Below are 15605 nucleotides of genomic sequence, written 5' to 3'. Positions count from 1 at the left end.
CTATGACAAACCCAGACAGCATATTAAAAAGCAGAGCCATCACTTTGCTGACAAAGGTCCATATAGCCAAAGCTATGGTTTTTCCAGTAGTTGTGTACAGATATGAGAGTTGGACCATAAAGAAGGCTGAGCACTAAAGAATTGATGCTTTCAAATTGAGAGTCCCTTGGACTGCAAGGAGATCAAACCAGTCGATCCTAAAGGAATTCAACCCTGAATGTTCACTGGAAGGACTCCTGCTGAAGTTGAACCTCCACTACTTTGACCACTTGCTGTGAAGAGCTGACTCATTGGAAAGGACCCTGATGCTGGGAAAAACTGAGGGCAGGAGGAGAAGGGGACAACAGAGAATGAGATGGTTGGATGGCATCACCAACTCAATGGACATGAGTCTGAGCAAATTCAGCAAGACAGTCAAGGACAGGGAAGCCTGGTTGTGCTGCAGTCCATGAGGTAGCAAAGAGTTGGACACAGCTTAGTAACTGAACAACAACCACAGGTTTAAAAGAGGAGAAAGTCCTAAAGAGTGAGGAGAGGCATCAGACCAATGAACTATGTGTTAACCTGGCCATTATACAGAAAGAGGGTGATGTAAAGTTTTCACAGTTCCTTAAACAGAGGGTAGGGTTTCTTTTAGGTGGTAAGCGGAGGCAGAAGCTGTCCCTAAAAGCAGAAGACCCATGTACACATCATACCTAATATCTGCATGGCACTGAAATTTATCAAATCCCTCCATGTTCGTGAACTTGCTCCCTGTTTCACTGTCATTTTACAGACAAGACACATGAGATACTCATAAGAAGTATGTGGTAAGAGAATGTTCTAACACCCAAATAATATTATGTTAAATTAACATAACTTAAAGTAAGTTCTTTATTAAATACAAGTCTAATTGACAGATACTACGAAGACCCAGTTTGTGAAAGCCATCTTTTGAAAGAAGAACTTGTTCAACTGAGCAAAGCAGTATAGGTACGATTACCTGCTGAAATATGAGAAAATTGTCCTGTTACATAAAATTGGGTTTCATAATGGTATTTGGCATAATAGGTCTCTATCTTTTTTTGTTTGTTGTTATTCTGGCCTGAAAGGACAACTGATGTCATTATTTTTGGTTTTGCTTTTTCAGGTCAAAGAGAGTCTTTGTCCAAAATGGAATCTAACATATACCTATTAAAATACTGAAACTCTACCTCCTGGGAATACAGGATTTCAAAATAAAGATCTAAAGTCATTAAATTTTGATCCACAGGCCTCAAAGAAAAAAAGCATGTTGGGAAATAGGCCCCAACACACCATTCCTGTAAACTCACCTTGAAAATAATGGCTACATTCAAGGGTGGTGCTGAAAACTGAACAAATTCTATTATAGCGCTTTCCTGTTGACCGCCACACAGTCAGATGAAGAAAGGATAAGAGAACTATTAGGGGTTGAACTGTACTCCCCTCACTTCTGCCCAATTCATATATTTAAGTCCTAACCCCGAGTACTCAAAATATGATTGTGTTTGGAGATGGTGTCTTTAAAGAGGCAATTAAGTTAAAATGAGGTCATTAAGGAGGGCTCTAATACAATGTGACTGATGTCCTTGCAAGAAGAGATGAGTACACAGACGACACACAGCAAGAAAGGAAGATCAAGAGGACACAAGAGGAGGAACTCTAATCTGCGGCCACGGAGAAACGCCTCCAGGAGAAGCCACTCTGCCACACCTTGACACACACTCCTGTCTCCACAAGTGCAAGAAAACGGCGCTTAAGCCACCCAGTCTGTGATAAGCTGATGTGGTAACCCTAGGAAACAAATACAGGAACAAATTTGGAAAGTTCTAGATGAGAATCTAGAACTCGAAGACACCAACATAGTTTACAAAGTGCTTCAAAACAAAAACTAATGAAAAATGTCTGACAAATTCAACTATTCATGTCTGTTTAACACAAACTTCTTTCCTTCAATTTTCCAGTAAGACTCAAAGAGAGACATTAAGTGACAGTATAACATACCCTACTTTATATTCTCCGTTTCCTAGGAAAGTAACTTCAAATATTCCAGAGTATTCCAGTTCTGGCTAGCTCCAGCCAGTCTGAGAATCCTGGACTCTGTGACTTCAAATACAATCAAAATGTCAATTTCTGTCCAGATCTAAAATATTCCTTCTGGCAAGAAGGGAATTTTACAAATTAATTACAAATCCATTTCCCTGTAATTTCTCCTATTTCCACCAATTATTCTTCCAGTCAAACACTTTAAGTGCATAAAAGGCTAAACTCATTAAGTACTTTTTTAAATTTAAAATTGCCCTGAAATAAGAAAAAGATATTTGTTCAGTTATAGTCAATTCTCAGAAATCAGATTTAGGCTGCAATAATTCTTAATTTTTTAATGTGTGAAACTGTGAAGGATAGCAATCAAGATGCCAAAAAGGTTTTCCTAAAATGCTCCTGGAAAACAAGGTTCCATATGATACAAATATCTCTGATGATATCTCTGATTGGGATATGGGGATATCTGGCCTCCAGAGAATTTCAACAGCACTATTACACTTTTTTTTTTCACAGCAAAAGTAGATTCATCTGCTCCTTCACTGTTGCAATCAGTATAAGCCACTGACTGAGGTCTAACAAAGGGGATACAATTTATATCTCTGTTCTCCAAGATGTGGAATAGCCAGCTGACCATGTTTGGGCATTAAATTTAACATGTTACTCCTTTCTATTTCAGAGTTTTCTAGCCTTTCTTTTTTTTTTTTTTTGCCTTTGTAGACAATATTAAGAAAGCTTTTCGAAAACAAATCTAAAAATTACTTGGATTTGGAAATTAACAATTTTATACACACACACACACACAATTCAGAAAGGTATAGTCAGGATTCAAAATACTAATTTTAGCACAAAGATCTAAGCAGAAATAGCTTAGCAATGTAACCCTTTAGTGAGTTTCATGTTCAGAAGAAAGATTTCCATCTCCACTTTTCTCTTACACAAAACCCTTACAACGAAACAGAGACTTCTTCCAAAGCAGGTAGTATTTCAACTATGTTTGTTCATTTGCAACAATAATTTTTCAATCAACTGACAAAAGAATAAGAGGAAGTTATTATTAATTAATTTGTGGCCCAGTTTGCCACCTGAAAAAAAAAGACTACTGACACACTTTTTAAATTATAATGGCAACAGTAGTAGTGAACGTATTAACCAATGTTTAACCAACATAGCATGCAGAATATTACTGGTAAGATTCCTACAGTTAGGAAGGAGAGTGAGTGCTTACTATAAACCAGACGCTATTTTGAGCAGTTAAATATTCATTCATTAATGCTCACAATCCTATAAAGCAAGTGCTACATTACTGTCACTTCACAGATGAGGGAAATGAAGCATAGTGAAGTTAAGGAACTTGCTTACAGACACACAGCTAGGAAGAAGCAGAGCTAGGATTTACTGGTGCTGAGTGAAAACGGTGGATGCTCATAATTTACAGAAACAATGATTAAATGAGCTCCCACTGGTCAGTTATGACTGTTCTGAACCGTTTTAGAGTCTAGAACCTCACCAAGTTTCTCCTTGGTAAAGTGTGCGTCCAATTTCAGAGGGTCCAGAGACTCCCCTCCAGCTCTTTAAGGAGCCCAGATAACCCAGCTTAGATGTTTCTGGTTTGCGAAGAGGGAAATAAGCAACACGGTTCACTCCCCTCCAGGGTCTCTATCTCCCTCGACTGCTCACTAAGCACTGGTGAAGCACTGGTATCTGGGGGCAGTGACAGCTGACAACAGGTAACAGGCTCTTCTCTTTCATGGGCTGGAATGAACTGAGACCAGCTTCAGAAAACTCCAGGGAAGAATGTGAAAGGCACAGTTCATGGAGACGGCTTGGACCCTGCAGAGACTCATGCACCCTGGAGAGAAAGTCAACCAAGGCTTCAGAAGAGTCCCTGTTCTCTTTGTCAATGAATCCAAGTGGTCCATGTATGTTAGTTGGATTCTGATCTCTGGGTCCTTGAGACAAGGAGAATAGTGGGGACACAGGCTCTTTCTATCCTCGGGAGTAGATACAATCCTATCACCAACTACTTGAATATCACAACAAATAGGATTTGGTACTGACCACTCCAAAAAACCACAGCTAAACCACAGGAGAGGATGTACCCACCGAGAAAGGATAGGAACTCAGAATAATGATCATATAGGCCAAGTGAATCTAAGCAAACTCAAGGAGACAGTGGAGGACAGAGAAGCCTGCTATGCTGCAATCCATGGGGTCGCAAAGAGTCAAATACAACTTAGCGACTGAACAACAATGCTAAGTGAAACAGAGCAGCTAAGAGACAGGATAAAAAAAAGCAATTCTATACAAAAAACCAGTAAAGGCACCTGGAAACTCCAAGAGCAGCAATACAAGCATGCACACACACCACTCCACCCGCAAGCAGACTTTCTGGGATAAAATAACATAAGATCCTTATGGGGTGATGATATGTCCTACAACCAGATCCTGCTCTTTGCAGCACAACTCCGTGAATGTTCAGCCTCTCACTGACTTGTCTTCGTCCCTTTGCACTGCTGTAACAGAGTAACACAGACCAAGTGGCGTATAAACAACATAATGTATTTCTCACAGGTGGAGGGGCTGGGAGGGAAGCTGAAGATCAAGGGACAGCTGATTCACTGTCTGGTGAAGGCCACATCTCAGCCCACAGATGGCCACCTTCTCCCTGAGTCCCTACATGCAGGAGGGGAAGGTTCTCTTTGGGGCACAAACCTCACCCATGAGGGTACCCTCTCTGAATCTAATCAATTCCCAGAGGCCTCACCTCCCAAAACCATCAAACTGTGGGGGGAATGTTTCAACATATGAATTTTGGAGAGACACAAACATTCAATCTACCATATTTGTATACTTAAAATGGTCTAATGTCATAATATGCAAAGAGACAATAGAGACTATTAATTTCTTTTTCAATAGTTAAGTTAACATAGGGAGTTCCCTGGTGGTCTAGTGGTTAGGATTTGGTGCTTTCACTGCTTTGGCTGGGGTTCAATCCCTGGTCAGGGAACTGAGATCCCACAAGCTGTGAGGCATGGGACAAAATTAATTAAAAAAAAAAAGTAGAGAGTCATTTTCACTCATGCAAATTCTCATATAATTTAGCTCCTATGCACCAGTCCTCAGGAAGCTACTTAAAGATACGCTGTAGGGAAAAAAAGGAATAAACCAATAGTGCTTAAGACAAAAGTCCAGGAGAAAAGAAATTTTTACAAAGAGCGGTAGAAGAAATTCTCAGGACAGGCAGGGAATGTAGTGGGTGAAAGGAAACCAGAGACTACTACACAAAGGCAAAAGTGACCAAAAAAAAAAAAAAAAAACAAACTCAGTCGGTTTGAATATAATGAAACACAGATCAAGTATGTGGATAAATCAGTGATAAGTACTTAGAAACCTAAGCCAACACACGGACAAACCAGAAGACAGTTTTTAGCTACAGAGAAAGCAAAATGGTGCAGGAGAGTGAAAGTCATCTTAAGAGACAACACGACTGCCACGAACAGGCTTCACACTGTGATCGTAATAAAATCCCCGATACTGGGCTAACCCAAATCATGACACAGTGATAGCAGAGTCGTGAATCGCAGGCTCCCTTGCGAGACGGAGGCGATGATTAATTCTTCCTAATCAACGGCAGAGAAGCTGGAGCCTTCCTCCAGCCTTTTCCTCCCTCAGCAGCCATGGCTGGTCCTCGCCCAGAGCAGCAGGTCCCCACACACATCGCTTCAAAGAGGCTCCCCTCTTCCACATGTTTTCTCATTTCTCCTTTATTTCTTTTTCCTTCCTTTTTTTGGGGCAGGGAGGGCAGCGGTGGTGGTGGTGGTGGTGGTGGTGGGTGGGTATTGGTAATTACTCAAGGGTTGATATTGGGTCAAAAAGCCAGTAACGTGTTAATCCAGCTGTTTCAAGCCCCATAATTTTCAAGCCCCATAATCTTTCACGTTTATGAGATGAAAGATCAAACTATAAGGATAACCTTGTGTGTATGTGTGTTAGTTGCTCAGTCATGTCCAACTCTTTGAGACCCCATGGATTGCACAGCTTACCAGGCTCCTCTGTCCATGAGATTCTCCAGGCAAGAATACTGGTGTGGGTTGCCATTCCCTTCTCCAGGGGATCTTCCTGACTCAGGAATCAAACCTGAGTCTCCTGCACTGCAGGTTGATTCTTTATCACCTGAGCTACCAGAGAACATTATCACCCATCTAAGAAGTCAGAATATAGTACCATGGATACCTCTCAAAATAAATTCTTGATTTAAAAAAAAAAGATACAAGAACCACCTAACCACAAGTGAATCAAAATGCAGACTGATTAATCATAAAGCTATGGTAAGATGCAGATCATCACCAGGAAAGCAAGTTAAAACACAAAGGTATGATGAAAACACCTGAAGATTCAGAACTACAGAACAGGAAGTACAGTAATGTTACAATAATGAAAAGCTAACAATGAAAAGAGCAAAAATGAAGGGTTAGGGAAGAAATCAGGATTAAATATAAGTATGCCAATTTCCACTCATTTTTATAAAAAAAGAAGCAATATACTTTCAAACTGGAATACGAAGAAATGCGATGACAAAAATATAAGTAGTTCCAATAATCATTTGTCATGTTAAGAACATCTTTTAGGAATTAATATTTCAGTGGAAAATAAGAAACATTTATCTAATAGTTCAGCAATTTCATCATTTCAATTTCTTTCCCTTCTGTTAAATATAAATAAAATGAGCTAATTCAAAAAACAATATGGAAAAATAAGAGTAATGAGAAGAGTCCGACTGGATACTGTATTATAATAAAAAGATATAACATCTAAAACAGTGTGGTACCAGCACATAAATAACAAAAAGGCTAAAAAAAAGAAAATAGTAAAGTAAAAACCTGCATATATATGAGAATTCAGTACATAACGAAGAAGACTCAATTAACACCAAAAAGAATAATTATTCAGTAATGGTCGTGACAAACAGGTAGACATTTGGGGGGGGAAAAAATCCCCGGGGAAGTGAAAATTTCTCCAAGGAAGATAACATGAGTACTAAAAGAAAACATGGAAGAAAAAATAAGTAGGAAACGTCTAAGTATGTGATAACATCAAAAATAAGAGATTTAGCAATTCAACTGCAAAATTTTAAAACAAAAATTTTCTCCCTAGAAAGAAAAACTACATCAAAGTAAAAAAGACAGGTAAGAGGTGAAAGGAAAGTAGCTAGGAATCACATCTGTATATTTTATATCTGCATTCATTTGCTTATCTTGCCAGGAAACAAACAGTTTCCTGGACTGGAGAAGGAGGCAACTGTTAACTCACAGAGCATCCTCACACCATTTCTCACACCCTGGTTCCTCATGGTCTGATGTCCCTGTGTGGGCAGAGGGGGGTACACCTATCACTGGAGAGCAGCCCCACACGAGTCATCTAAACTGACATAAGCGATGCTGCCGTGTCTGCCCTTTCTCAGCCCTGGAGAGACAGCAAGCTTGACTCTGGAGAGTAAATAAATCTGTCCAGAGAGAGAAGGGGGAAGGCCTGGAATGTGAACAAACAGCTCTGGGGAAAGATAAGACTTTCTCTCTAGCAAGCTCCATCTTTAGAGTTGTTATCATTTAATCAGGTGCCAGAGGTCTTGGCTTAGAAAGCCCTCACTCTATAAAAATGTGAAAATATTCATGGAGCATTGCTTCCTGATGATATCACAAATGGCTAATTTCCTGAAAAAATATAAAACATCTACAACTCAATAAGAAAACCCAAAGGGCAAAAGAAATGTAAATGACTCTATGAAAAAAAATTCACCCTCACTCAGAAGAAAAACAAAATGAAAATGTGGTACCATGTTTCACTATCATACACAGAGCCAAAGGCAAAGATCCTTTTAGCCAGGCAAGTTCTCATATAAAAGGCACCTTGATACTATTTCACTAAATTATACAAGAACCTATCACTTTCCAGGCAATTCTACTTTCACATGTGCAAAGTCATAATATAAAAGGTATTTCATAATTGCACTATTTAGGATAGCAAAATACTGGAAAAATTAAAAATAGGAAACTGGTGAAATGCATACTCATACAAATGAATATTCAAAATCATAATGAAGAAGATAACACTTTAAATTTAAGTATGAAACACTACAAAAGACAATTTTTAAGTAAAACAAAGGTTGCCTCTACAAAAAAAATACACAGTTATGACAAAAAATGTGGTATGGGAAGTTATTTTTCCAATGTTTACTCTTCTGGATATATTAGGTTTTCTTTTAACCAATGATTACTACTTCTTAGTATTTCAGTTCAATAAAGTAAGAAAATTATTCAAGCAAAATTACATATTTATTTCATTAAAATAAGATCTTAATAAAGTTGCATTTTTTGTATTTATCCATTTCTCTATCCATCTTTCAGATGCAGAGAAGCAAACATATAAGCATGGGTGGGTACATATGCACACTTCTACTAGGACAAGGGATGGGGACCATTCCAAGCAAAGGGAATAAAACTTGACAAAGGCACACAGAGGTCAAACAGAATCCAGAAAAAAGGAAGGAGAGATTAACACTACAGAGCAAAGGGACTTGTAATGTAAAAGCATTTGAATTATATCTTTAAGAAAAAGAAAACAACAACCTCAGATATACAGATGATACCACTCTAATGGCAGAAACTGAAGAGGAACTAAGAGTCTCTTGAAGAAGGTGAGAGATGACAGTGAAAAAGTTGGCTTAAAGCTCAACATTCAAAAAACTGAGATCATGGCCTCTGGTCCCATCACTTCCTGGCAAATAGATGGGGGAACAATGGAAACTGTGACAGATTTTATTTTATTGGGGTCCAAAATCACTGAGAACAGTGACTGCAGCCATGAAATTAAGACACTTGCTCCTTGGAAGAAAAGCTATGACCAACCTAGACAGCGTATTAAAAAGCAGACACATTACTTTGCCAACAAAAGTCCATCTAGTCAAAGCTATGGTTTTTACAGTAGTCATGTATCGATTTGAGAGTTGAACCATAAACAAGGTTGAGTATCAAAGAACTGATGCTCTCTCTAACTGTGGTCCTGGAGAAGACTCTTCATAGTCCCTTGGACAGCAAGGAGATCCAACCAGTCAATCCTAAAGGAAATCAGTCCTGAATATTCATTGGAAAGACTGATGCTGAAGCTGAAGCTCCAATACTTTGGCCATCTGATGTGAAGAGCTGACTCACTGGAAAAGACTCTGATTCTGGGAAAGATTGAAGGCAAGAGGAGAAGCAGGCAACAGAAGATGACCTGGTTGGATGGCATCACTGACTCAATGTCAATGGACGTGAGTTTAGGCAAACTCAGGGAGATAGTGAAGGTCAGGGAAGCCTGGCTTGCTGTAGTTCATGGGATTACAGAGAGACAGGACTTAGCCACTGAACAATATCAACATAAAAGCGTTTGGATTTTATCTTTAAGAAAAAGAAAACAGTGACTTTAAAAACAAACATATGAGGATGGCATAGATAAACCTGATACATAAATTCTCACCAAAGAGAGATAAAAACCAGTATTTATGCACCAAACCCAGTGACTTTCTCAGTGTTTCTCTTTAAGGAGAAATGGTATTTATTTCAAATGTCACTCTTAAGGAAATCTACCAAAGAGACGATGCTACTCCCACTGTGTTACCAGGAAAAAAATGTACAAGTTCTAAAGCTGGAAAAAGTGACAATTCGATCAGGAAATTTCAAGGGAAAAAAAAAAAGAAAAGAAAATTATAGCTCTCCAGCCTCAAACTGAAACACTAATTAGAGATAACATATATCTCAGAAGATAAAGAATTTGGTGAATGTGCCTCAAGTATTATAATTTAAAGTTAGTAAAGAAATTTGAAACAGAAAATCTACCATTAAAAGGACATCTGAATTGTTTAAACAATATCAGAAAGACATCTTTGAAATATCTAAGCATGGCTTTCGGAATACTATAAAACACAAGATCCTTTTTTTCATGCTCCCATTCAGTCACAGACTCCACCATGAAATATCCCTCCACCACACAGATGTTTCTTAAAAAAAAATAAATAATAATTTGTTTGGTAACTGACAAGACTACTGTCCCTGGAAGCAAATGCAAGAGAGAAATGAGATATTATTAAACATTAAACAGGAGACACAAATTAATAATTGTGCTATTATATAGCACAGGTTTAGGTACTATCAGTTTTTTTTCCTGAAATTCATTTATGTATAATCTTTTTTTGAGGGTACTGAACACAATTTCCTGGCAAGCCACTCATGATACAAATTGTAAACACAGGTACCTAAGTGATTTAGACTGATACCACAGAATTATTTGATAATAAATATCAATTTTTAGAGGTCTTATACCAAAATTGACCATGGAACAAACTTGAAAAAACTTATGCACTGAGATACATGAGCCAGAAACAAATAAAAAGTGAAGGATTCTTTCAAAAAAAAAAAAAAAAAGAACATAATAACAAAGTGCCCTAAAGAAAAAAAAAAACACACTGATTATTAATTCTGCAAAATCTGCTAAGTATCCCAACAAAAGTCTAGTATTTATTGAGTCTTGAATACAATAAATATACATTGTAATCACTTCAAACTGCCTTCAGGATCATATTACAAAGGTATTATTCTCATCACAACATAATCAAGTCTCCATTTTAATCAAAAACATGATTTCCCAGCTAATTATATAATTAGACATACTTCATTATAAAGATATATATTTAATCAAAATCAAATTAATCTCTAAAAGGCAAAATTCTGTCAATTCTGAAGATATCCACAACAATAGGATAGAGGCTAAAAAAGTGATTTCAAACAGAAGTACTGTAAGTTTTCAGCAAAAACTACTAAGGTTAATACTGTACAAATTATAAATATGAATTACCCTTGGTCTCAAATGCATCTAGATACACAAATTCTACCACGATATATAAAAATCTGTCCCATGGTATAATCTCATAAGCATAATACTGAGAAAACAAGCCATGTACAAAACATTTATACATAATACAATCCCATGGATTTAAAGTTTAAAAAAGAAACAGGCAAAATTATTTCTATTGTCAAGGCGTGCATAAACAAAAGGAAGAACTATCCAGAAATATAAGGAGATGTTGTTTAGAATTCAGTCAGAATAATAAACAGGAAGATGGAGGCGAAATCTCTGAGAATGGGAAGAAGTTGAGGGCCAGGGGTAAGAAGTACTGGCATTTTGGTACTTCTCGATCCAATTGATGCTCACATAAACTTTCGCTTTTAATAATTTTTTTCAACTACACATTTGTATTCTACATATTTTTCTGAATTTGTCAGTTTACAATTTAAACCAAAGAAAAGGGGGAAGAAGAAGGGAAATAAAGCCATCAGTGAGTTAACAGTATGCCAGTGGCTTCCCGAAACCTTGCTCGGAACTGACCAAGTATGTCCCTGAAGTTAACAGTTCCAGGCGGCCACTTAATTTCTCAATCTCCCAACTGTGGCAGAGGTGTCCATTCCTCTAGAAGACAGGTTGGATGGTTCAGTTCTGAGAGTCATTCCTGAAAGCTCACTCGCAATACCTTTACTTTCCTCATCTCTTCCAAAGATTTGTAGGCACTTAATTCCTTTCTATGCATGAGATCTTGATTAGCTTCCCTTTTCAGCATATGAACCCTAACTAATGCACTTCATCAAGAAAGGTTCAAGAAAAATGAAAAAAAAAAGAACTGGAATTTCCCATATAAAGTATTAGCAGTAACGAAGCAGAGGGGCTAGTCACTGACCATCAAATTAACCTGATACTCATCTGTCATTTCCAACAGGTTTCTTAGCACCAACATAAAAACTAAATCTTTATTTCCCACTTTTAAGGAATTGGTTTTTAATTTTTATAAAACCAAAAGGGGTGGTGAGGAAGGGAAAAGTTTAGAGGCATGGAGAGGAATGAAGAACAGACGTTTTGTTACCTGGAGTCTCGTGTTCATTTCCAAGAAATAAAAATTCTTTTTTGAGTCCACAAGGAATTCTACAGTTCCAGCAGAAGAATAATTCACTGCTTTGGCAAGGGCAACGGCTTGTTCTCCCATTGCTCTTCGCGTCTCAGAATCTAGAAAAATGCTGCAAATATACACAGAGTGACCACCTGCATTTTGAACAAAAATTAAGTAATCTTTTGTGTGCATTAATTTTCTTTAAGTTTACTCAGATATGATCATCTATGTCAACTCAAGATTTCAAGGTATATGCTTTATATATGCTTAGAATATATGCTTACTGTTAATTAAGCATAATAGGTTGAAATAAATCAACTTCAAATTTTTATACAAAACTAACATCTGAACCAGTCAATCCTAAAGGAAATCAATCCTGAATATTCATTGGAAGGACTGATGTTGAAGCTGAAGCTCCAATACTTTGCCCACCTAATGCAAAGAACTAACTCACTGGAAAAGACCCTGATGCTGGGAAAGATTGAAGGCAGGAGGATAAGGGGACGACAGAGGATGAGATGGTTGGATGGCATCACCTACTCAATGGACACAAGTCTGAGCAAACTCCGGGAGTTGGTGACAGACAGGGAAGCCTGGCGTGCTGCAGTCCATGGGGTCACAAAGAGTCAGACATGACTGAGAGACTGAACTGAACATCTGAACTTTTCACATTATACTGCAACTTTAATCAATCTACAAAATATACAGCTGCTTTAGCAAAACTAGTTGTTTACAACTAGTAAAATTTTACACATATATTCAAAATTTCTCCAAGTAAGATTGGAAGATGTGCTTTATGGAGAAAAGGTGTGTTAGGTGAGATTGCTTCAAGCAAGTATTACAATGCTGCTCACCAAGATGGTGAGTGCAACATTAATGAGTCAACAATATGCATAAAATTAGGTGTCTTTCAACAGAAACACATACAAAACAAGATTATGCATTAATCGGTTGATGAAAATGTTCTGACTCAAGGGTCACAGAAACTTAACTCTGTATTCCCTGTGAGAGTAACACTTCAGTATTGTAACTTTATAAAACATAACTACCACAAATAATAAGAATCAAGAGTACATCTAACAAATCCTCACAACTTTTGCTTCACAATAAAGAAGCACCTTCCAACAGACAAATAAAGGGTTTCAATGAACCCTGAAAAGAATATTTTCAGATCATTTCCACATTTTCATATACTTTGTTTCTATGAAAGAAAGGCTCTGAGAAACAAAACACTGACTGTTTTTCTATCTGTGGATTAAAATTAGTCTCAAATGCATAAGATTTAGATGATATCTTATAAACATTTTATTATGGAAGAGCAAAATAAACATTTTATTATGGAAGAGCATAATGAACTTGAGCTTCCCTGGTGGCTCAGCTGGTAAAGAATTCACCAGCAATGCAGGAGACCTGGGTTCCATCCCTGGGCTGGGAAGATTCCCTGGTGGAGGACATGGCAACCCATGTCCAATATTCTTGTCTGCAGAATCCCATGGATAGAGGAGTCTGGCAGCTACGGTCCATGGGGTCGCAAAGAGTCCGGAGATGACTGAGCGACTAAGCACATAACGAACTTGCATGTATCTGTTTGCCATATGTAACAATTACTACTTTACAACCACTCCCGTCCTGTCTAACGGCATGCCTACTTTTCTACCAGCATCACCCCTTTTATTTTAAAGCAAATACCAAATGAGGTATCACTTCTTCCATAAAAACTTCCCTATCTATTTCTGTAAGTACTTTTGTAACAATCACACTTCAAACATTACCAAGAACTCTTTAATAGCTTTAACATCTATATTAGCATTCAAATTTCCTAGATTATCTCATTAATTTTTTTATAGCTAATCTCTTTGAATCAGGATCTAAATAAGTTCTAGCCACTGCATTTTACATCTTTGTGATTCTTTTAAGTGGTAATGTCCTCTTCACCTTCTTTAAGCCAAAAATCTGATCATTTTCCTGTCTCATTCAGGCATAGATGACATTTCAACAATAACTGGATGACAGAATTAACGCAATCAAAAAAAAAAAAAAAGGAAAGTGCAACTGAAGATTAACATCATAACATCTGGATAATCGCAAGCACAGCTGAGTAAAACTACTCTTGACCTGTCTGGTTCTGCTCATTCCCTTGTCATAAACTCTCCTAGTGATCCTCAGAGCTGCAGACAAGCTCATCACTGTGCTCAAAGCCCAGGGGTAGAGACTTTCCTGGTGATCCAGTGATAATGAATCTGCCTTGTGATGCAGAGGACATGAGTTTGATCCCTGGTCAGGGAACTAAGATCCCACATGCCATGGGACAACTAATGAATCCTACTATTACTGTTAAAGTAATTTCAGCTCTATTAAATAGTTTTTATTACAATGGGAAAGAATCCTAAAAAATACAGAAAATCAGACTACTCTGTATTTTCCTCAGGAAAAGCCCTTACCTTGGTGCTTCCTCCACCACTTTCTGATTTCTTCTCTGAATTGAGCACTCTCTTTCATTGAGCCACAAGGCATTCCCATGTTTATCACCTAAAACCTGAAAGAGCAATAATACCACTTGAAAAATTATACAGCCATATCCATAGCACATATGCCCAGTTAACATTTCTCCATGTAACACCCCCTGGTTTTCAATACTCCGACCTCCTAAAACACAAGACACCGCTCAAATACAGTATCCTTTTGGTTGACACCAGTGCAAGAAAATTTTATCATCTACCACTCCAAAACCCAATGGAACATTTTTATTAAAAAGACTTGAGGAAAAATTTTTCATGTTACATTTCCAATACACTGGGTAAAATATTAGAATCAACTGTACAAATTTGTGAAGGATACGGAGCATCAGTAAAGGGAATACATCTTAGATTTCAATGGCACCTGGGAGAGCCGTGGTGCTATGACAAACATCTACTTGTTGTTAATACTGCAATGTCTGTTGATCAGAAAATGCTATTTCATTTACAACCGATATGCAGTCTGTTACTTTATACACCGATATTCTTACTGTGTTTTATTTTTGTTATAAGAAACCAGTAAAAACTTTGGGGTTAGTATATACCATTATGGTTTTTCCCATTTGTGATAATGAGAAATAAACTGGAGCTTTTCATTTTAATATTTATTTATATATTTATTATTTGACTGTGCTGGGTCTTAGTTGCAGCATGTGGAATCTAGTTCCCTAAACAGGGATCAAACCCAGGCCCCCTGCATTTTGAGCTTGGAGTCTTAGCCACTGGACCACCAGGGAAGTCCCTAGAGTTTTTAATTGTAATAAAAATATTAAAATACTGAATGAGACATACTTTAAAAAAAAAAATACCATTTATCTGAAATTCAGATTTAACATGTATTTCCTTAGTTAAATCTGGCAACCCTAAAACATGCTTTTTGTTCATGTTTTTCACATTAAAAAAAAAAAAAAAAAAAAACAGTCCTGGGTATTCACTGGAAGGACTGATTCTGAACCTGAAACTCCAATACTTTGGCCACCTCATGCAAAGAGCTGACTCATTAGAAAAGACCCTGATGCTGGGAGGGACTGGGGGCAGGAGGAGAAGGGGACGACAGAGGATGAGATGGC

At 37.6% G+C, this 15605-nt stretch overlaps 1 protein-coding gene across 1 annotated transcript in view; it reads right to left on the bottom strand.

Moving 5' to 3' along the window:
- The window catches only part of PCCA (propionyl-CoA carboxylase subunit alpha), a 381652-nt gene that overhangs the window by 200700 nt on the left and 165347 nt on the right, over nucleotides 1–15605 (bottom strand). Inside the window, exons 11-12 of the mRNA XM_052649967.1 lie at nucleotides 14461–14555; nucleotides 11996–12146 (exon numbers count right to left, since the gene is read on the bottom strand). Coding sequence (XP_052505927.1) covers nucleotides 11996–12146; nucleotides 14461–14555 — 246 coding nt within the window. The remainder of the gene's footprint in view (nucleotides 1–11995; nucleotides 12147–14460; nucleotides 14556–15605) is intronic.

Source organism: Budorcas taxicolor, chromosome 12 (genome assembly GCF_023091745.1).
Source record: "Budorcas taxicolor isolate Tak-1 chromosome 12, Takin1.1, whole genome shotgun sequence".
Taxonomy (NCBI): domain Eukaryota; kingdom Metazoa; phylum Chordata; class Mammalia; order Artiodactyla; family Bovidae; genus Budorcas; species Budorcas taxicolor.
This window is presented reverse-complemented; position numbering and strand designations above follow the sequence as displayed.